Source organism: Culex pipiens, chromosome 2 (assembly GCF_016801865.2).
Source record: "Culex pipiens pallens isolate TS chromosome 2, TS_CPP_V2, whole genome shotgun sequence".
In the NCBI taxonomy this organism is placed as follows: domain Eukaryota; kingdom Metazoa; phylum Arthropoda; class Insecta; order Diptera; family Culicidae; genus Culex; species Culex pipiens.
The window spans coordinates 38,399,102-38,423,430 of NC_068938.1; the positions used below are offsets into that span (position 1 = coordinate 38,399,102).

Sequence of the window (24,329 nt, forward strand, 5' to 3'; positions counted from 1 at the left end):
CTCTTCCGGCTATGCCGACACACCTCCGCAAAACTCTGTGGACTCTGGGGCCAAGTTCAGAGGGTTCAATTATTTAGAATGCAAATATATCACCCGCAGATGCAATTCGGTTAGTTTATCAAGCACATTTGTCCAAATTTGCAGACTCGTCTCAAGATGCTGAAGATGCAGGAGTTTTGGGGAATCAGCAGTTTCTAATAGATTCGACTTAACCCTCAAATGTCAGTATGTAATCAAAAAAATATGTTTCTCTTCAAACAAAACTGGTTTCTTGCAAATTCAATCAACTAAAGCATGAGCTTCAGTTTCTGTAATTTTTAAAAAAATATGTTTAATTCTTTTTTTTACAACATTTTGACATTTTACATTGTTTTCACTTGTCTTTTTTTATCATTTTCGGTCTTAATTTCTAAAATCTTCTTTAACTAATATTTGTATTCAATTTTATTTCATTATGTTATTAGAAAAACAATTTCAATTTCTAATGTTCAAATTTGTTTACCCTCCCGCATCTTTAAAATCTGTTTGCTGGTTTTCGTTCCGTCCGGGTCAGCTGGTTCTCGCCCCCTCCCTCCTGCTCGAGCACGAGGTCGTTTAAATATTTGCAATTCTAATTTGGTGGCGGCACCCAGCGTTGCACGAAATCGGCTTTAGTAATTAGTTGGAACTGCTTCTGCTGTGCCGGTGGGTGGGGGGTTCCACTTCCTGCACCTACCGTCGTCCTTCGTGTTCGTCATGAATAGGGAGAGAAAAGTTTGCTTTTAGACGACGCGGGGAAATGTAAGGGGCTCTGCTTAACTTTCATTGCCACCGAAAGTTGGTGGGGTGTGGTTGCTTGAAGGAAAGTTGAGGAATCAAGTTTTGACTTGTTACCTGCATTGTTATGTTCTTGAGACTTTTGAGCAAATTTGGGTTCGTTACCCTATGAAAAGGGTATTTAAGTAATGTAACATACTTTTTTTGCCTTCTTCGCGAGTTTTATGCTTTTTACAACGATGCCTTCATTGATGAAAATGAAATCATTGGTTTTTTTAAAATTATTAGAGAGAATCCAAAATAAAGAAATTATGAAAAAGTGTTATGAGAAGGCACTTGAAGATTATACTTTCTTTATTGTTTTTGGTATAAAATACATGAATTTTCACAAAAAATACTTTTTTTAGTTCAAATATTACAGTAGGTGTTTTTATTTCGGTACAGTTGTTTGGTTGCCTGTTACATAACCAAATAAAAAATCTAAATTTTTCTCCTGCATTTTCGAGGTACTACAAAAATTTTAATATTTGAGTTGAAATTTTGGCAATGACTTCGGATTTTTTAAACTCAATATTTTATGATTTTTCAATGCATTTTTATCAAAATCAAAACTACATATAATTTTGTGTAAATGGAAACCATAAAAATAAAATCTAAAAAAAATACGTTGTGGCTCTCAAATAAATACTTTTTTACGACAAAATTAACGACGTTATTTTTTAACGTTGAATTTAATGTTTAACATTGCAATGTGAACATCATATATTTGATAAAAAAAAGACAAAAGTAGATCAAAACAAAAGGTCTTGCTTTCACAAATGATATAGTAATTTATTTTATTTGAAAAAATAACATTATGAATATACAGCAATTCCCCACGGAAACAGCATGATTCGAAAAAAAAGTTCTCCGATCGGGCTCAAATTTTTTCTGGGGGATCCTTGGCCGAAATAATTAGACCCGTATTTTTTTGTTTGGCCACTAGGGTGACCTACGTCGTGTTAGGGTGGTTCGAAAAATGGCAATTTTCGTCGATTTTCGCAAAAACCACTTTTTTCAAAAAATCATATCTCCGCGCCATTTCATCCGATTTTAGCTGTCCTAGACGCAAAAGAAAGGAGATTAGTTTGGCTATTTGGGCAAAATAGTAAGAAGTTTCAAAAATCTAGCTTAACTTTTGAAAAGGTCGTATGAAAACTTAAAATGCTTTTTTGAAGGTCTCGGGACCAAAGAGCCTATGTCTGAAAATATTTTTATCGGATTCCTCGGAAAATTTCACATAACATATCAAAAAATGGTGAAGTTATGTTTTCGATACTCTGAGATACGATTTTTTGAAAATAAAAACTGGATTTTTCGACGCGCCACGCGCAAAAATGGGAAAATGACGAAAACGGCAAAAAATCGTCTTTTTTCACTACCACCCTAACACGACGTAGGTCACCCTAGTGGCCAAACAAAAAAATACGGGTCTAATTATTTCGGCCAAGGATCCCCCAGAAAAAAATTGAGCCCGATCGGAGAACTTTTTTTTCGAATCATGCTGTTTTCGTGGGGAATTGCTGTATAAACAGCGGAAAACGTAAAGTAAAAATTGAGAAAAAAGAACAAAACAACCTTTAAAAAAATAAGAATTGAACACAAATATTATTCATAGAGTTAAAATCACCTTGAAGATAAAATTTTCTGAAGAATTGTTTTTTATATATTTTGTAAAGAAAACCAGCCCTAAAAAATATTGGTTCGATTTTCAATGATGAAAAATGAAACTCACTTACTTACTTACTTACTTACTTGGTTACTTTTTTTAAAACTTTTTATAGAAATAATTTAAATTTAAAATTTTTCTCTAAGATATGCAATGAGGAAAATTATCTATTTGTAGACCTTGTCAAAAGTTATGCCTGATTTAAAAAATTTAAAAATTATTAAATTTCACAAAAGATTCATTTTTTTACGTTGAAAATCGAATCATTAGCCTTCGAGATATCGTCAGATGAAAATGACAGGCTAAATAGGTGACGCTTAGAAAAAACTCATTTCATCGATTTGATTCTTTTTGCGAGGCTGTATCTTAGATACTAATTGTTCAACTGTCAAAGTTTCAGAGAAAAAAAAAATCTCAGTTCAAAAAATATATCAGAGGTGTCTTTCCTTCATGAAGTATAAAAAGAAAAGTTAAAATTTCCTGAAATTTTAACCTAAACTTGACTATAGTTACAAAAATGGTTCACTGTATCAAAAATTACTCTCCAATTTAATTTAGCTTCAGAAACATGTTTGTGTAATTATTTTGACCGCATTTTGAAGAAAAATTTTTTCTTTTGACAAAATTACATCTAGATCGAAAATACTAAGAAAAGTCGATTTAGGGAATCGTAGAGAACTACTGAACAGAACAATTCGCAACTAAGAGAGTTGGAATTGTTAAATTGTTTTAATTGATGTAAAATCGAGATAGAAAAAAAACTTTGATAAGTTTAACGAGATAATTTGTTTGGCATCTTTGAACATAAAAGGTACAGTTCCTTCTAAATTCCTTAAAAGCATTGTTATTCTTAGTTATGACATCCACTAAGATTATTTTCCTCAATTCGCCTATTCCCGGGCAGAAGGTAATAACAAAATTCATGCCATTTCAATAACAAATACTGTTAAAATAACAGAAAATGTTATGGAATCTTCTTGAAAAATCAATTTTTGCATAAGGGTTTAATAACAAATTATGTCAGATATTGGTTGGAAACCAAAACAACTTGGAAATAACATTTTTTGTTATGGAAGAATACCGCCAACTGTTATTGGGATGATCGGATTAGTTGCTAAAATAACAAAAAATAATAACAAAGATTTGTTCGAAGAATAAACTAAAAAGTCATTAGTCTGTTATTACAATAACATTCCAAAAACAAAAAAATCATGACGACGAATAACAAATCTTGTTATAAATAACATAAAATGTTATTGGCCTAGTATTTTCCAATAACACAAAATGTTATTCCCAAGTTATTTCCGTCTGCACGGGTTACGCCCGATAATGTACCGTAATCAAATCGTTATTTCTTCCGCGAAATCCATTTCCAATAGTTGCCAATGATTTTTCCTCCCTCTCTTCCCGTGAGGTCATCACCAAACGAAAAAGTCAATAATCGTTTCTGGTGTCGTGTAGCGTCGAAGAAAGTCGGACCCAGAAATTGAACGCGGCAAAAAGATGTTACCGGAATGATTTATTCGGTTTGCTCTTCTTCACTGTCTGGTTGGGTCTGGTTTGGCACACAGGTGCTGCTATCTGCTTGCTAAAGAAATTCGAAAAAAAGTACCGACGAAATCCTTCCGCTTAACGAGACGAAGTTGGATTTTTTAAGCTGTCTCATCGTTTACAATAATCGCATTTCTTTGGAAATGTTGTTGTTGTTATTGGTGTAAGTTTTGCTGCTGGTTGTCACGTTGGCCCCAGCATCCTCCCCCTCCGAACTATGACGAGTCCTGCGGGCACAGTGGACGAAATGTGACGAAATTTGGTTAAAAATGTTGTTTGGATATTTCGCAGTCAGAATTCTTTTTATTTCGTTCTGTCCCACATTCCACCCTCGCTGGCACATCCTTTTTACTATTGCTTTTTTGGCTTGCAGGACGTGACGGGAGTTTCGTTTTTTTTTTTTTTGCTCAGAGCTCCTCTCTCCCTCTACAAACTGACTTTTACACTGCAATTGTCGTTCGGCGCCGTCATTCATCAGTTGAGGTGTACTTTTCGAAGCAATCAGGATGATTTATAACGTGTTTGGAGCTCTACTAGAAGCATGTTTTTTTGGCTCGATAATTTCGACCTGCCCCTCGCCCGCTCCTGAAGAGTTGGTAAACAGGGAAATCGAATTAAATTTAATTGTTGAATTTTAATTTGCTTGCTCGGTTGAGGACTAGAGGCAGCAGAAAAAACGGGGGAATTGTGCTGGGATTTTTCGGTTGGCAGCACGCGAATCCAATATCCCTTTCGGAATCGATTACGGGGCTGCGTGCGTCGTAATTGAATGGTAATTGGGTATGGTTTTTTTGTGTATAGCTGTCCCTTTGGGTTGTATCGATGGGGATATTGTTTTATGCCTGTCAATGCAAATTATCAATTCAATTTTAATGGGCGATTATGGATTTGAACATGGTTTCATATTTTGCGCTGATGTTGAAAATTATGATTACAATAACGATGATTTGCATTAATTGACGTAATATGAACACAGAGCCATATCCTCACTCAGATGAAAAGTTTTATTGGAGACTTGAATTTAAATTTCAAACAAAAATTCGTTCCATGGTTTAACTTCTCTTATCTATCTAACGGATATGATTTACAATCCAACGATTTTTGGGTAATTCTCCGCCAACTCACACAGCAGTTGCCCCGACCCCTCTTCGATTTGCGTGAAATTTGTCCTAAGGGGTAACTTTTGTCCCTGATCACGAATCCGAGGTCCGTTTTTTGATATCTCGTGACGGAGGGGCGGTACGACCCCTTCCATTTTTGAACATGCGAAAAAGAGGTGCTTTTCAATAATTTGCAGCCTGAAACGGTGATGAGATAGAAATTTGGTGTCAAAGGGACTTTTATGTAAAATTAGACGCCCGATTTGATGGCGTACTCAGAATTCCGAAAAAACGTATTTTTCATCGAAAAAAACACTAAAAAAGTTTTAAAAATTCTCCCATTTTTCGTTACTCGACTGTAAAAAATTTTGGAACATGTCATTTTATGGGAAATTTAATGTACTTTTCGAATCTACATTGACCCAAAAGGGTAATTTTTTCATTTAGAACAAAAATTTTCATTTTAAAATTTCGTGTTTTTTCTAACTTTGCAGGGTTATTTTTTAGAGTGTAGCAATGTTCTACAAAGTTGTAGAGCAGACAATTACAAAAATTTTGATATATAGACATAAGGGGTTAGCTTATAAACATCACGAGTTATCGCGATTTTACGAAAAAAAGTTTTGAAAAAGTTGGTCGTCATCGATCATGGCCGTTCATGGTCACCCGCGACAGACACGGACGACGAAACAAAGAGAAACGCAAAAAGTAACTTTTTCAAAACTTTTTTTCGTAAGATCGCGATAACTCGTGATGTTTACAAGCAAACCCCTTATGTCTATATATCAAAATTTTTGTAATTGTCTGCTCTACAACTTTGTAGAACATTGTTACACTCTAAAAAATAACCCTGCAAAATTAGAAAAAACTCGAAATTTTAAAATGAAAAATTTTGTTCTAAATGAAAAAATGACCCTTATGGGTCAATGTAGATTCGAAAAGTACATTAAATTTCCCATAAAATGACATTTTCCAATTTTTTTTACAGTCGAGTAACGGAAAAAGGGAGAATTTTTAAAACTTTTTTAGTGTTTTTTCGATGAAAAATACGTTTTTTCGGAATCGGGCGTCTAATTTTACATAAAAGTCCCTTTGACACAAAATTTCTATCTCATCACCGTTTCAGGCTGCAAATTATTGAAAAACACCTCTTTTTTCGCATGTTCAAAAATAGTAGGGGTCGTACCGCCCCTCCGTCACGAGATATCAAAAAAACGGACCTCTGATTCGTGATCAGGGACAAAAGTTACCCCTTAGAACAAAGTTTCACGCAAATCGAAGAGGGGTCGGGGCAACTTTTCCCGATTTCGTGTGAGTTGGTAAGGAATTACCCTTTTATTATTATTATTAAAATATTTGGACCTTTGATCGAAAAAAGACAAAACATTTTTGCTTTATATATTTTTTACGTTAGGCACACCAATCGAAGTTTAAGCACCATAATATATTGTTTTTAATAAAATGTTGTTGATCGTCGTAAAATTTCTTTTTTTACAATTCTGACATGGCTGAGGACTCCCCAATCACCAAAATAAAATAATGGTCTTATCTTGTTTTGGTCATGAAAATCCCAATCCCAAACATTTTTTTACACTTTTTTCGTAGTTTCCAATTTCATGAACCCTTGTTCACGATTTGTGGAACTCATTTTTCTCCGTGTGAGCCAAATTATAGTACTTTTCATTTACGTGGAATCGCTGCATTATAAAAATTAAAGAAGAATAATTTTTTGTTAATGAAATTTATTTGACAAATACTGTAGATCTACCTTGGGTTCAAATTTGCTCCCATAAAGTATTCAATTTGAACAAATCACCGTCTCACCAATGAAATCCATTTGCAACCCCACCCAAAACATTATTCTCAAACCCCCTTTTTCCTAATACTTCCCCAAATCGACATCCCATTAGAGCGTGTCGTTCCGATTGCAAATTCCTCCCCCGGAAAGCGCATTCCACGAAGCGAAAAATAATTCCCAATCTTCACAGCTCCTCGTACGATACGGACATGTGCCGGGCCGACATTCTCAAGACCGGCTGGAAAATTTTAATCACGCCAAAGCATTCATTTGGTGCACTCGAATCGAACGCCCGAACGTGACCAAAATATGCAATTATATTTTTTGTGTGTGTATTTTTAAGGCACGGTGAAAAATATTTTTTTTAATTTTTAAAGTTCGAGGTAGTTTTCCTTAGTGCCACGATTCTCGTAGAACGTTTCACGGGTTTCATTCGAGCTTGAGGGTGGCCTCAGGCCGTCATTAAGGCCCTCACCACCAACCGCTTTTTTATTGCGGTCCACACGATGATAATCATCTGCCATTTGATGACCTCCCGCGGCTTTGTCCTTTCCTAGTGGACTCACATCTCCGGGGATGCTCTACGTACCCTGTACGTCATGCATCCCGAGGATACCGCGTGTGCTTGTCCGTTTCATGTACGCTGTAATTAATTAAAAATGGATCACCAGACGGTTTCTCCGTAGCGCTGAAACTTTACGATTATTATCGCGGTCGACAATGATTAAATATTTAAGATCGCGAAAGCGCCCACCAATATCGTCGACCGAAGATTTAATGAACTCCTGCGAGAGCGATTAAAAGTAAATTTAGCGCAGCCCCACAGCAGGTAGGGCTTTAATGAGGTACGTTTTGGATTTTAGTGTGCACGCAGCACATTAAAATGCAATTGGAGATGAGTTTATCGCCGCAGCACGAAAAAGTCCCCAGTCAAGATGCGGAAGGATTACCTCGCAGCTTAGCGCTGCTGAAGTGCAAAGTTTGGTAAACAACATCTTCAAGAGCAATTAACGGGTGACTTTTGGAGGGATTAAAAGCGTCACTCTTGAGTGCGGAGCAATAAATTAGCAGAGTTGACAACTTGTGGGATCAGGGATACTTGGGACACGACTCCCTAATCCTTTACAACTTAACACTAACAGACTCCTTCGTTTCCTCTCTTTGCAGACTGCATCACGTGCATCAACAGCAGCTTCATCACCCTTACCAGCAACGAGTCCATCCCGGGACTACTCGTTGATATTGGGAGAATCGCTCTCAAGAATCATCACCCGATGAGATCTTAGTTAGTGGACGCGCGACTTGTTACTTTGTGTTCCAATCGAACCACCCTTAATTCCCAAATCATAGTTTGTAGGATTGTTATTGTCCGTTCTTAGTTTATATCGTTAGTTGACTAGTGGTTAAGCACACACACACACATACCCAAATGAAAATGTTACGCAATCTAGGCTTTCTCCTGTCGGCGCTCCTCCTGGTGCAGCGGTCAGTGGCCCAGTGCCCCTGGCAGCGGGAGGTGCCCGACCTGCAGACGTCGTGTCTATGTGCCTATAACCTCGGACAGGAACTGTCCGTGCAGTGTGATCAAGTGAGTACATCTTTCGCCGACTTGGTAGGACGAATCCATGAGTCTTTTTTTCTCCCAAACAGGTTGATTTTCCCGTACTAGTAGAAGCCTTAGATAAATACGCTCGGACGACGCCGCTCGATCTGCTGTACGTCAACAACTCGACGATCGAGAAGCTCGAGGCGGGCGTCTTTGCCAACTTGAAGCTGTACAACGTGCAGCTGAGCAGCTGTAAGATCAGCCGGATCGAAGATTTCGCCTTCCGGGGCCAGGAGGACATCCTGAAGAACCTGAACCTGCAGGACAACTTCCTCGACGACGTGCCCATCCGGGCGTTGAAGATTCTCAACATTCTGAACCTGCTGGATCTGTCGAAGAATCGAATCAACACCATTCCCAACGATGCCTTCAACGGACTGTCGAAGCTGTCGACGCTGAAGCTGAGCGATAACAACGTTACGCTGGCTCCGTTCGCCTTCCGTGGGCTGGAGACGAGCCTGAAGAACCTCAACCTCAAGGGAACCAAGCAGAAGCGAGTTCCCGAAGCGGTTCGAGGCCTGAAGACGCTCGCCTTTCTGGACCTTTCCCAGAACGGAATCCGGGAGCTGCCGGGCAACGCCGGCATGCGGACCTTCGAGGGGTTGGATTCGCTGACGGCGCTCAACCTGGAGCGCAACTTGATCCAGACGCTCGGCGAGACTGCCTTTTCCGGTATCCGGAAAACCCTAAGCTCCCTCAGCCTGCTGAACAACCTGCTGGCGGAGTTCCCCGTTGGTGCTATCCACTCGCTGCGCGAGCTGCGAGTGCTGGACATTGGTTTCAACCTGTTAACTGCCTTGCCGGAGACGGCATTCCGCGGCAATCCCGCCGTCACGCTGCTTGCCCTAGACGGCAACCCGCTTCCAACAGTGCCTGAGAAAGCCCTGCTGCATCTAAACCGCACGCTGCGGGGACTCTCGCTCGGCGGACGGTTTCTGCACTGCGACTGCAAGCTGCGCTGGGTCGCCGAGTGGATCCGGAACGGTGACTTGCAGGTAGGACACCAGGTGCGAACTATTTTAAGGATCAACCTTACAAATACCCTTTTACTCATTCCAGGTCACCTCCCGCGAACGTAACCCCCAGTTCTGCGGGTCTCCGAACCGATTCCGCGACCGCGGCTTCTACTCGATCCAGCCGGAGGAGCTGACTTGTCCGGACGCCGAAGTCAGCATCGAAGGCCCGGTCGGACTGGTGGATTCGCTCCAACCCAAGACAACGACCACTACGCGAACAACGACACTTCTAACGACCTTCCCACCGAGTTCAGCCGGAGCTACGAACACTACCCTAGCGGAGGCGAGTAGCAGTACTACGGCGCTAACAACGACCACCCCTACAACGACCCCACCTTCATCGTCTTCCTCCCAAGAGACGGCACCACCAGCTAGTCCGTCAACGACGGATAGCACCACCACGCTTACAACCACGACTCAGTCCACCACCAAGCAGAGCACGTCAACTTCGACGACCACAACAAAGGCGGCCACCGCTACCAAGAGCTGGCGCAACCCAAACAACAACGGGCCCGGACACAAGCAGCGACCACCGCTGGTGCTAGGCTTCCCGCCGCAACGCGGCACCCAGATCGACGACTCGCGGGAGGTTCAGGTTAAGAATGCCTTCAGGTAAGCGCGTCAAGACTTCAAACTTCCAAATATACCAAATCTAACTCTATTCTCCGTCCCCTCCCAGCTCCCGCCAGGACAGCTCGGTCATCATCCAGTGGGACTCGGACACCGCCAACATCCTGGGCTTCCGTGTGGTCTATCGCCTGTTCGGCGATAAGAGCTTCAAGCAGGGCCCGCCGCTGGAGGCGAGCGAGCGCGAGTTCAAGATCAAGAACGTGCCCACGGCCGAGTGCATCATCGTGTGCGTCGTGTCGCTCGAGGAGATCAACGTCACGCCGGACACGGTGCCGTACACGCAGTGCCGCGAGGTGCGGACCGTCGCCTCACCCGCCTCCAACATGGACAAGATCACGATCGCGGCCAGCGCCGCCATCTGCGGGACGATCATCGTAGCCGTGGTCATCTTCATCACCACCAGCAGGTACGGCATTTTGGGGCATTTTGAACGGGTCATCTAACCGAATTGGCCATTTCACAGAATAGGACATTTTACCGAATTGGCCATTTCACCGAATTGATCATTTGATCTCATTTAAATATAGAATTGGTCATTTTACCGAAAGGACACTTCATCGAATTGGCCATTTCACCGAATCGGCCATTTCACCGAAAGGTCAATTCATCGAATTGATTATTTGATCTCATTTAAATTTAGAATTGGTCATTTTACCGAAAGGACACTTCATCGAATTGGCCATTTCACCGAATCGGCCATTTCATCGAATTGATCATTCGGTCGAATTAGCCATTTCAATTTAGAGTTGGTCCTTATACCGAAAGGACACTTCATCGATTTGGCCATTTCGCCGAATCGGCCATTTCACCGAATGGTCATTTAATCGAATTGATCATTTGATCTCATTTAAATTTAGAATTGGTCATTTTACCAAAAGGACACTTCATCGAATTGGCCATTTCACCGAATCGGCCATTTCATCGAATTGATCATTCGATCGAATTAGCCTTTTAAATTTAGAATTGGTCCTTATCCCGAAAGGACACTTCATCGATTTGGCCATTTCACCGAATAGGCCATTTCACCAAATGGTCAATTCATCGAATTGATTATTTGATCTCATTTAAATTTAGAATTGGTCATTTTACCGAAAGGACACTTCATCGAATTGGCCATTTCACCGAATCGTCCGTGCCTTTAGTGTCTGAATTAGCCATTTCAATTTAGAATTGGTCCTTATCCCGAAAGGACACTTCATCGATTTGGCCATTTCGCCGAATCGGCTATTTCACCGAATGGTCATTTAATCGAATTGATCATTTGATCTCATTTAAATTTAGAATTGGTCATTTTACCGAAAGGACACTTCATCGAATTGGCCATTTCACCGAATCGGCCATTTCATCGAATTGATCATTCGATCGAATTAGCCTTTTAAATTTAGAATTGGTCCTTATCCCGAAAGGAAACTTCATCGATTTGGCCATTTCACCGAATCGGCCATTTCACCAAATGGTCAATTCATCGAATTGATTATTTGATCTCATTTAAATTTAGAATTGGTCATTTTACCGAAAGGACACTTCATCGAATTGGCCATTTCACCGAATCGGCCATTTCATCGAATTGATCATTCGGTCGAATTAGCCATTTCAACTTAGAATTGGTCCTTATCCCGAAAGGACACTTCATCGATTTGGCCATTTCACCAAATCGGCTATTTCACTGAATGGTCATTTAATCGAATTGATCATTTGATCTCATTTAAATTTAGAATTGGTCAATTTACCGAAAGGACACTTCATCGAATTGGCCATTTCACCGAATTGTACAATTTCATAGATTTTGCTGTTTTACCGAATTGGCCATTTCACCAAATGGTCATTTGATCGAATAAGCAATTTCGACGAACGGACATTTAATCGAATTGGACCTTTCACCGAATGGACCATTTTTCGATGGAGTTCAGGGAGTTGTCCTTTTCTTTAAATCATACAATTTATTTAATTGGTAATTTTAACGAAGTGACCATTTTATCAATTTGGCCGTTTCATCGAAATGGACATTTAATCGAATTTGTCGTTTTACCTAATTGGCTATACAATCTAATTAAATTTACAAATTGGAAAATGCTTTTAGATCTTAAAAAAACATTGATATTACCTTTTCGGTGAAGTGACCCATTCATTCATTAGCAATTTTAGCTCAATTTCACAACCGTTTCACAAAACAATCACACTCACAACACTGTTTTTCTGCGCACTCTCTTCCCGTCTCCCTTCCCCTTAATCTCAAAAAATCTTCTCACCTAAACCTCTCTCTTTTTCTTCCCTCGCTTCCCTTCTTCTTGTTTCCTCAAACAATCCACTATTGTGACCATCACCACGTGTGGCGGTCCACAATTGACCACGTGTGGCGCCGGTTCTTGTACAACGAAAGGATTCTTTACAGACGCCGCTCGAAGAAGATGCAGTCGCTGTCCCACCACCAGCAGAAGAGTGCCCTCCCGATCGCGGGCCTGCCCGTCAACTGCTGTGGACCGACGCCCAGCCCCAACGGACCGCTTGGATCGCTCGCGACGCTGTCCGCGTTCAACTCGCACAAGGTAAAGCGCAGCTTCTTCCGCAACCGTAACAAACTAACGATTACTAAGCTTTAGAAAAGAGTTTGTTTTGTTTTTTGTGCTAGTTTTTAAGTTTAAGGTTTTGTGGTGGTTTGTGAGGACTGTTGCGAAATTTGGTTTGCTCATGGTAATATTTACTAATAAAATTGCTTTTGTAGATGGCTTATGGCATAGTTGAAAGTATTACACAAATTTAACCAGAAATGCATGGAAAAAGCCAACATTAACAGCAGCAGGAATTGACAGTAACAACTTTTAGATTAAGTAAGGATTTCATGTAGAGTTAAGATTAACTATATAGTTTACTTATCATAACAATTGCTTTTTCATATAAACACTTTAAATATTCATATTAGTTAACAAAATGAATCATCCCATGAAGAACTGACAAAAACTATTTGGAATTTTCTGAACTTTTTCATCTAATTATTACAAAAATCGGTTTGTAGTACTAATTGAAACATTTTGAAAAGTCCGAAAAGAAATATCAACAATCCATCCGCAATATTAGCCAAACAATTTTGCAACCAAATCTTATGCATGCAGCTTTCAGGAAATTTATTGGAGAAAACTAATCTTTCTTGAAATTAAATTATATCCACGCAGAGCCGAAATATTTGCATTTCAGTTAACGAAAATTTTCTTGCAAACTGTGTCCATACATTCCCTATGTCAAAAGAAGTAATTTTGCATAATAAGTTCTTTCATACAAGGCTCTATGCAATTTTGCGAGCTGGTAATGCACTATTTTTACGTGAATATTCTAAAATCTGAATCTGAATGAAACATCGGTAAAATTTTCTGATCTTTTCGAAAAAAATATTTTTGAAATTTTGGAATCAACTCTAACATTTCTAAAATACGTAAAATTTAATATTTGACCTTTTCAAAACAATAGACTTGATTCCAAAAAATAATATTTTTTCGAAAGGATCAGAAATTTCACAATTGTTTGATTTTTTAACATTGAAAATAAGCCCAATAGTTTCTGATATATTGGTATATACTAAACTTAAAAAACTTGTTTCTTTATCTTTAATTTGCTGTTATTCAGCAATCACAGATCCATCTTTAATGTCTCTTAGGAAATTTTGTTGGAAATTTTCTCAACTATTCGAAAACAATATTTTTAATAATGGACGTACATTCCAAAAAAAATAAAAATTGTATTTTTAAGTTAAAATTATACTTTTGGAAGTATCTCGAAAACGGTACTCTTTATCAAACAATCTGAAAAAGTAATTTTACATTAAAAACTGAAGTCAAAAAACAAATTCCTGTAAAATTTAGATATCCCCAAAAAACACTATTTGAAAAAAACAATTATAACTCAGCCGTAAAAATTTTGTCCGTACTTCGAAAGCTGTGGTTTTTTGTCCCCTAAAGCATATCAAAATATTTCAAAAAAATATTTTTTTTTGTGAAAAAAAAGTTAATTAAAATTCGACAACTTTTTTATGTGTACAATTTTTTATCTGAATAGTCCTACAACTTTTTTCCGAAGACACCAAACCGATCAGAAAATTCCTTCAAAAGCACTTTAACGAAATATATGAATTATTTTATTTTTTGGAATGGTTTTTTTTTACATTTTTCGTTTTAAATAAATATTTCATGATGGAAAGCCACCCACATATTTTAGAAAAGCTGAGAAAATCGAACAATGAATTTCTGAGATACAGCGTCACAAAGAATTCGAATCGATAAAAATGAGATACATATCTCAAAAATTATTATTCTTTTATTAAAAAAAAATTATTGTGAAATTTTATGATCTATTCTATAAAAATGCTGAAAATTATCTCTTTGTAGAACTTTCAGAAGATATGTTTGATTCTAAAATATTGAAATAAATTCAAGTTTTGTGAAAAAGTTAACTATTAAAATAGATCAAAGTGTCAACATGCTTGTCCACCATTTGCCCCAGAATGCATCTTTTCTGAACAATTTTCAAGTCAGGGTGCAAACAAATAAAGGATACTACAAATTTAATTGATAGAAACCTGAGAAGAATAAATAGATTTTTCAGATAATTATTTCATTTTAAGGTTGACATTCAGTTGTTTTTGTTAACCTCAAGCAAAATAATGTCAATGGGCCAAAGTTGAAATGTAAACAAACAGTCTATCCTGATCGTACCAATTTTTAAGCTTAACAACAAAATTAAAAGCTGAAATTTTAGATTTAATTATTCTTTCTCACTGTATCCCGATATGGCTTAGATCTCATTCAGATTCAACAGCCATATATAAACAAATAGTTAAAAAATTTATTTTAAATATATTAAGGGCATGCCAAACTTCATTTAAAGTTTTTTTTTTTCAAAAGTTCTCTTAAAATCAACAGGACAAAAAATAATTACTGCTGAAAATATGAACATTCACTGAAAAAAAAAAACGTGTATAATTAATTGTAAACTATTCAAAATGCATTGCACAATGTTCATTTGTGTATTTATGATGGAATATTACACTCTTCAACTTTTTGTAAAATTTGACCATATGTTGTGATACTTTTAATTTCAAAATTTTGAAAAATGAGCTCCAAAGTTGTATTTTTTGTCCCAATTTGTATATTTATCTTATGCAATCAATATTTAAATGCAGAAACTTAGACTCGATTATCCGAAGCCTCTAATACCCAAAATACGATTATCTAAAGTTTGAGTCATGACAGTAATTGATGGTTTTATTACAAAAACCATTAAATTTAAATTTAATATTATTTTGAAATAGTTTTATTATCCATACATCAATTTTGCACAATGATAAAATTACTTTCTTAAGACAATTTCAATGTTCAAACAAATTATTTTCACGCAATTGAGAGAAAACCCCTTGAAAATTTAAAATTTCTAAACTTTAGGAATCAACTTAATATCAAAATATATCAAAACGTAACCCTAGAACAATATTTAAAAAAATGCTTCACAAAATAGGACCTTTTAGAACACACTCCAAAACCCCAGTTAGGGTTACAATGGAAATTTATGTGTTTTTCTTCCGTTGCAAAAAAATAACTAAAAAAAAACCCGCGTTGGAAAACTTTTACCCATGCGACGTGAACGAAAATTTATTTGCTTTCATCACGATGTTACCACTTTCCAACTTGCATACAACCCGTACAGTACAGGCAGCACAGGCAGCTTTGGATAGTGTGCCATGGGGTAAAATAATCGCAACTGAGTGGGAGTTAATTCCTGAATGAAAAGTTTTGTTTTTCCCCCCGCACTCTCACGTTGACTTTCCGGAAGTGCAAACCGTGAAGAAGGGCTGGAGGGAACCCCTAAATGACGCAAAGGACATGTAATTGCGCGCACGAGACTTGCATGAATAATTGCGTTATGTACGACTGAATGCACTTGTGACTCAACTTTTTCAAACGAAAGGGGATGGTGGAGCGAACGAAAGGGTTGATAAAAAAGTTACAGCAAAAGCAAATAGTTTGGCGTTGGCGTTAAAATAAGTATGAGGTTAAGCGTTAACTAAATGAAAATAAACTACCACATTGTGAGTGTGCTTGTGTGTGTGTATCATAGTTTTCCCAACTGGGGTATGGAGGAAGGTGGTAAAACCCCGGGATCATCCCGCTGCCAAACTGTGTGTGTGTGTCCAGTTCAACTTTAAGCGCGATAAATGTGATTATGTGAAAGCCACTGCTACCACCGCCGCAGGATGGCAGCGCGACCCACAAAATAGAGCCGGAGGGAAAAGTTTTTCCCAGTGTCCTGGTGCTATGAAAAGCAGGGGTTCTTGTTGATTTAAATTATTTATTTTTTGTGTATCAGTCAATTTCCCATTTTCTATCAATACATGAAGATTTTTATTTCAATAATGTCTTTGCAAAATTACAAAATATAAGTTAAATAATAGAAAGTGGTGAAGGTATCTAAAACTATATTTCAAGTATTAAAAAAACATTTTTCTCTGATTTTTTTAAATTGCTTTATTAAAAAATATAAAAGCATTTTGAGAGTAGCGAAATTTGATAAATGTTACTAATATTTCCAAAAACACTAATTCATGACTAGTTCAATTTTATAATTTGCAATATCAAAAATAGTACATTTTTTAATAGATTCGACTTTATTAGTGTAAAGCACTAAAATTTTTCACAAACACAGTATTTTTTTGGCAATACTCTGAATTTTATAATTTGCAATATGCATATAAAACGTCACAATTTTTAAAATTCATAATTTTAAACATGAATTTATCAAAAAAATAATTTTCAATAATAAAATTGCAAAAATTTTAGTATTTTAAAAATAAAAAAAAACTCAAATTCGAAATTCTGTACAAAATTTTGCATCATTTAACGGTGCCCATCAACCAGAGCTTGTGCACCAAGATTTTTGTTACAGATATCTTAGTATTTTCGAAACTACGAGAACTACCGATGATTTTGTTCATTCATCCCCTAAAGTACTGGCTACTTATCGATTTACAACAAAATTTGCCTATTTTTACACCCTTAAATCATATTTAAATTACGAAAATTTTAAGAATTTTAAATAAAATACGTTTTTATTTTTTTTTGTTTAGTAATTCTTTAAATTTTATGAAATTATTTCGAGATTTTCAAATAAATATTTTTTGATTTGGATGACATTTTTTGTGTCAAATGAAGTAATTTTGCCTCAGAAGTTTTTCAATACAAGTCTACATACAATTTTGCGGGCTGATCTTACAAAATGGATACGTAAAAATATAAAAATCAGTATCTTGAGATGTGATTTTCCAGTCGATTTGGTGATTTTAAAAACGTTGTATTATGGTTATGCCTACTTAGGAAAAAAAAGTTACACTCTTTAAAAAATACCAATATTCTTATTTCATATGACTTCTCAAAATACGTATTTTTTATTTTCGAAAAATTTTAAGATGTTCTATGGGACTCATGAATACATCTTTTGATTTTGAAAAATATAGATATAGTGGTCAAACGAATTCAAACAAATACATTTAAGAGCTAATAAAATTTTCAATCGAAAAGTACTCAACCGATTTTTTGACAAATGATGATGCATGATGATGGAGTTGAAAAAAAAATTTAAGTTGAAATTTGAATATTTATCTTTTTTTTAAATAAATTATTGAGGAAATCCACTCCTGAAAAAAATATGTTTTAAAAGCTACGATTTGCGATTTTCACTCAAAAAAAAAAATCAAAAGGAAACGTTTTCAATATGATTTCTAATATTTTGGTCAGTTTAAATCGAATTTGAACAACTGGGAACAAATTTTTTTTGCATGCAAATTTAAAAACATAGCTTCGATTTAAAATTAGAGATTTTTGTTCCAGTCAATGCCAAAGAAACAGAATTTGTAAAATAATTGTGAAGGAATAACATGATAAATTGCAAACCAAATGAAATATTATTGGTCGTTAAAAAATTACAAAAAAATGCAAATTCAATTCGTTCAAGATTTTTTTTCAACAACTAAAGCTAATTCTTAAACTTATTTGGAAGCTTGATTCAAATTTATACACATAACTTAGAGTTTAATACAAAAAAAAGTACCACTGGACCTTGTCTCATCCTCATACCGCTTTGGATACACTTTGACTTCCCGAGGACGCTTTGGGGGACTAGTGCCACTAGATCCCTTATATACCCTTAAACCATCCCGAAACCAACTCATGAAACTTTACGGCTTCCAGTCAGTTCCCAAAATTGATTTAGTACAGCCGCGACGCAGTTAATAAAATAAAGTGAAATAAAAACTGAACGCGAAAAAAAACCTCTTCTTTCGACTCGAACTTGATCCAAATTTCGTTGTGTTTTTATTTTCTGGCCCCAACCAAGAGAAATTCCTTCCTTCCTGAGTCCACTTGCTGTTTTGCCCTCAAAAAGGCGCATATTCACCGTCGAGATCGGAAAAGCGTGTCCTCCTCCTCCTCCTTGCTTATTATTGCGAAAAAGAAATAAGGCGAAGAAGTCACGCTGGAGTGCACACATTCATTGGTGCCCGTTGCACTTTCGTGAGCATGCAACATAAGTAGCAAATCGCAAACATAACTAGCTCATGTATCTCTGCATACGCGTGCTTCAAGAAAAATCACTCAAAAGGAGGAGGAGGAGGTAAAGGGGAGGCACGATGTTGCACCCATATTTACACTCTAATTATTATTCTAATTTTCCACGTGTGGCAGCCGTGGTTAACCCAGATTCAATCTCTGCCTGCTTGCTGCTGTGTACTTTGTATCGCACAACATGCAAACCATGGTACTGAGGCAGCCTGCGAATGGTGGACCAGGAAGGAAGGAAACGAAGTGCGGGAGGGGCCAATTACGCATAACGACTTAACTTTACACTTTCATTAGCTCGAGCTCGGCGAGTAATGAGACAGTAATGGAGCGAAATTAATATTAATAGCGGGGAGATTAACGGAACCGACCGCGTGGACTGAGCTGGCAAATTTTCAATTGAGCGAGGAACAATGAGTGAAATATGGAGACTTTATTTAAATAACACGAAAGTATCGTTTCTCGAATGACATTTTTAAGACTTATTTTGGTTTTATTCACATGTTAATAAAACCCAAGGAAAATACTAACGTTAAGTTAATAACCATACCTAACAATCACCAACTCTTAGTTTAAAAACAGTTTCAAAAGAAAATATAATTGGCGCTCAAAATGTTAAGCATTTCTAAAACTGTCAACTTCCAGTATGTACTACTAATTTAGGCCGTTGCAAATAATTTTCAAAGTTTATAGAATGTTTAATCAACTAATAAAGAATGAGTCAAACTTAAACACGAATTAATTAAATATGTTTTCGAAAAAAATAAATTTAAATTTATTTGGCTGATTTTGGAGCAGATACAGCATCGGCAATTTTTTCATTTAAGTTTTTTTTGTAGATAAATTGTAAAATCATTTTCTATTAACATTGCACGGAGAAAAAAGAGTTCCCAAAATCGTGAACACCCGTTCATGACATTGGGAACCACGAACAAAGTGTTCAAATGCCATGGTACGATTTTCAAAAACGTACCATGGAATTTGAACACTTTGTTCGTGGTTCCCAATTTCATGAACGGGTGTTCACGATTTTGGGAACTCTTTTTTCTCCGTGTGTGAATAATAACTTTGATACGATGTTGAACATGTCATATTCGAGAACGGACTTAATTTATCGTGTTTAAAGATGTTTTGAGAATACGGTTGGAAATACTGCATGCACAATGCGTAATAAAAGATATAATGAGATCATTATTTAAATTATTTAAACTGAATCATTCAATCTCACAATTAAAAGTTTAATAAACTTTACGAAACAATTGTCAATTATGCACAATATGAAAAATTTATATAAATCAAAATAAAAAAAAAATTATATAAATAAAGTCAATTTTAACTCGAAAGGGAAAAATCCCAGGAGTATTTTTCTGAACAACTCGAGATATTTTCGTTTGAAAATGTCTAATTTTCAAGGAAAATGTGTATGGGACCACTCTAACGAAACTTGCCCCTTCCCTTTTTCAGAAACTCTTCTGAAGACACCAACGCTCACATTTTTTTCGGAAAAATCTATTTTCCACTTAATTTTGTGATCTGAACCACAGTAAAATGTTTTATTAGTTCGAATAAAAAACAAGGTATATTTTTTTTGATGTTTACGCACTGAAACATATGAAGATTTTTTATTTTTTGCAAAACAGTACTCATCAAATAAAAATGGAATGGCTAGATTGGTCAAGAAATATTCAAAAGATCTCAAAGGCAATAAAAGTGTTCCCATTTTGTTATTTTTAAAAGAAGTTTCTTTCATAAATTACCCAGTTGAAAATATTTGTAAAATACATTTAATCCCTATCAATGGTACCTAGATTTCAGAACTAAAAATATTAAAAGTTTACTGATATTGAAAATTATTAACACTGTAGTATCTAAGAAAAGTACAATATTTGTGAAAATTTAATGTCACAGCTTTCACAAAAATTGTTTTCTTAGATACGAAAATTTTAAAAATTTTGAATATCAGTATCCAGAGATGTAACATTTTGAAAAAGTGTAATTTGTATAAAAAATATTCAAATTTTTCCAAAAAAAAAGTTAAGCTATTTTTCTCATAATAAGGCCGCTGCAAATATTTTTTGAAGTTTCTGTCCCTCGACTCTGACCAAAATCGAGGGGGGGCAAAAAAATAACAAAGTATAAAAATTGAAATTACGTGCCAAGGTTTCAACATTTTAATGAAAAAAAAGTGTTTTAAAATGCATTATACACCTGTCCAGTTGTTTTGCCATCACTAGTTTCCAAAATATCTAAGTATTGACGAAAATTTTATTTTTTGCGAAAATAAAATTTTTGCGGTGCTGTACATTGGAATTTCATAAAAATTCAAAACATTTTTAAACAAGCCCAAACATCCTAAATATGATTATCAATGCAGAAAAATGCATTTTCGATTGTTTTCAGTTGATAAGAATTCTCTTTTCATGGACATTTTGACGTTTTTTGGAAAAATATTTTTTTGCCCCCTGATTTTTCAGACCAATATTTGCAACGGCCTTAGCATTAAAAAGAATCAAAAGACGTGAGATTCTATATTCTCATCACATGATTTTTTTTTGTGTGTACCGTCATCACGGGTGACATTGGGTCATACAAAAATGTGGAAAAAATATGATCCAATCTCACCCCCCAGACCCAATGTCAACCCTGATGACGGTACTAACAATTTTCACAGAATGCCGCATTTTTTTAATTATAGAATTTTCACTGTTTGCAATATGAGTATCAATTAAAGAGAAATTTAGAACAGATTCACAGTTTTTAGTGTATAACTTTGAAATTTTCACAAAGAAACGTAATTTTATGAACCTACTAAAATTATAATTATTTGCTAAATCTACCAAACGACGCAAGTTTTTAATGATTTTCTCAACATTAGAGTTTTTGGTATAAAATACTCAAGTGAGTATTTATCGATTAAAATCTGTTTAAAATTTCGAAAATTTGAGATTTTTTTTGTAATTAAAGTTTGAGTGTTTTCAAAATATATCCATTCAATATTGGCTCGAAAAATCACAGTTTTGTTTATGAAGTTCAAAATTTCAATGAAACTAAAAACAATTTAAAATGCATTTTCTCGTGTTAAGTAATTTTAAGCACAATTGAAGTATTAAGTATTTAGCTAAAGTCGGATACTTATGATTTTAAAACAAATGTACTAATGCATTCCAAACATTTGTTTCATTGGAATGCTGAACCATGGCTTGTAATCACAATTCTTATTTTTTTTATCGTCAGACGATGAAACAATTGGCGATAATATTATCGTTAAACAAGGTTTCTAATTTGATAGTGGCAGTTTGGCTCACGTCATTTTTGTGCATCCATTAATCATTTTATAGTTAAAACAATCTACTCACTCCATAAAAAAAGTAATGCCAACTCAGCTTTTTATTTCTTTGCAAATTGTCGATTTGTTGATCAAAGAGGCACATATTCTCCCTTGATTCGCAAAAAAAGCACTGCCAAATGCTCCTAAAAACAAAGTCAAACTAAAGCATTCTGAATGCTCAAATTTTCCCCCTAATTAACTCCTCTCAAAGTTGCCAAGCTTAATTACGGACACGTCATCCAGGAGTGTATTTCCACTTTCTTGCAACACACAACGTGTCTTGAAAAGCTATACCAGCGCGTACGTGGCTGCTGCACGTGGGTGGCGACAAAAAACTACTCCAAAGCAGTAAAATAGTCCAACTTTCCCCGCCCGTACTGCACTTTATACTCAGAGTTGCATGAATTTTTCCACCATCAGTCCTTGCTGGGCCAAAATAAACACACACACACTCGTAACGTTACGAATATAATTGAGTCGTTAGCTTATCATGTTTATTGCATTTAATAATCTGGAAAAAAGTACCGAGAGTGGAGTAGAAGTGGCCCCTTTTCAGGTTATGTTTGTGAGCAACAAGTTCTGTGGATTGTGTGTGTGATGGCGGGAAACCCCTCAAGAAGAAAGACGGAAAATGAGTTTCACTCTTCAAACACAGAACGACGGCGGAGTGACACACTAACAAATTGCATTGTGCACTTCTTGGCGACGGTTGAATTGATGGTTCCCCAGAGTGAGAAAGACCACGCGGAAGAACTTAACAGCTTTGGGTGGGATGAGGGTTTCTCGGATTTATTGTTTAGATTTAGAAAAAAAACTGTAATTTAAATTTTTAAAGTCATTTTTGTGATAAGCACGAGCATACAAAAAAGCATAAATTTCAATTCTTAAAAATCCTCCGAAAGTCGCCCTAGACAGGATGTTGGTGATGGTTCAGGAGCTTTAACTGATGGTGGTGGTAGTTTTGACCCCGGGTTGCCGTCAACCCAATTTAACGGTCCATTTGGGCCCCCACGTTCTGCGAATCTAATTCCAACGTCGACGACAAACCTTTTCTTGTGTCATTTCGTGCTGCCCTCCCCCGAGCAGGACTGGGACCAGGTGTCGGCGTACAGTGGCCGTTCCATACCCCGGCCCCGCATCTACCCCATGGAGAACCAAGCCATCCCGGACGATCTGCGCAGCCACGTGTCGCACTTCTCCGCCGTCGGAGGCAAGGTCGGCAAGGCTCGGTCCATCGCCGACGGCCAGTCCCACCACAGCTTCTCGAACCACTCCCAGCGAGGCTACCTCGGGTCGGCCTTCCCGAGTAATCTGGTCAACTCGCGTCCAGGTTGGTATTTTAGAACCCCACCCCCAAAGGAAAACTCAAATTCCCCACCCGTTAAGATGTACGCTTGCAACTTGTCCCCACAGAGCTGCGGCAGTCGCGCCAATCGCTGGCCGCGGCCTCCGAGCGGATGTCGCGCGCCTCGTACGCCGGATCGATTGTCCACGGAGGAGGTGGCGGCGGAGGCGGACAGGCCCAAAGCATCGCGTCGAGCACGAGGAGGACCCGGCCGAGATCGCGCTCCCGGGACCAGCTGAACGGAGCGGCGCACGTGCACACGCACCAGCATCGGCCCAGCAGTCGGTGAGTATATTTTAGAAGGATTTGTATGATTTTTGGAACTAACACTTTCATGATTTTAAAACCTGTTTTCCACAGTAAGTGTAATTATTCCGCTGAATACGAACGAAAACATTACGCGCTAATAACTTGACTCATTTTTCACCTTCCTTGTTTTGTATTGGGATAACAGCCGTGTCAGTCCCTTGTGTTTTAATATCATTAATATTTATACATGAAAAACTTGTATGTATAAAAGAACAATAAAAAAACAGAAGAATAAAATCGGCGCAATCGCTGCTCTTTTCGGCCAAACTTTTTTATGTAACCAATTTTGGTCCTAACAAACAATTGACATTTTTGAAAATGTCCAAGAATTTGTTTTAGTGGTTTACACCTACCGGTGCATGTTTCAATTGATTTGCTCCATTAAATTGACAGGCGCTAATTTTTTTTCAATCAGGTCGAAATGCGTTATTCTTTTATAAATAATAGGTTTTAGGAATAATAATAAAAGCCAAATACATCTATAAAATATTTAGAGAAATTGCTGCTGTAGCTTTATATATTTTTTAATTGAATGACGCATTGTCCATACATTCCTTATGTCAAAAGAAGCAATTTTGCATCATTAGT

At 36.8% G+C, this 24,329-nt stretch overlaps 2 protein-coding genes across 7 annotated transcripts in view; one reads left to right on the forward strand and one right to left on the reverse strand.

The window, feature by feature from the left end:
- LOC120412843 (rab3 GTPase-activating protein catalytic subunit) overlaps window positions 1-24,329 on the reverse strand; it is a 285,929-nt gene that overhangs the window by 247,442 nt on the left and 14,158 nt on the right. The gene's annotated exons all lie outside the window — the stretch shown is intronic.
- LOC120425333 (leucine-rich repeat and fibronectin type-III domain-containing protein 3) overlaps window positions 1-24,329 on the forward strand; it is a 253,153-nt gene that overhangs the window by 217,692 nt on the left and 11,132 nt on the right. For 2 of the 6 annotated variants that reach the window (XM_052707650.1, XM_039589808.2), the window contains exons 4-10: window positions 8,081-8,501; window positions 8,564-9,514; window positions 9,579-10,147; window positions 10,215-10,571; window positions 12,546-12,711; window positions 23,174-23,417; window positions 23,474-23,717. In XM_052707650.1, coding sequence (XP_052563610.1) covers window positions 8,343-8,501; window positions 8,564-9,514; window positions 9,579-10,147; window positions 10,215-10,571; window positions 12,546-12,711; window positions 23,174-23,417; window positions 23,474-23,717 — 2,690 coding nt within the window. In that variant the 5' untranslated portion in view covers window positions 8,081-8,342. The remainder of the gene's footprint in view (window positions 1-8,080; window positions 8,502-8,563; window positions 9,515-9,578; window positions 10,148-10,214; window positions 10,572-12,545; window positions 12,712-23,173; window positions 23,418-23,473; window positions 23,718-24,329) is intronic. The other 4 variants (XM_039589812.2, XM_039589814.2, XM_039589811.2 and 1 more) reach the window with 4 other exon arrangements.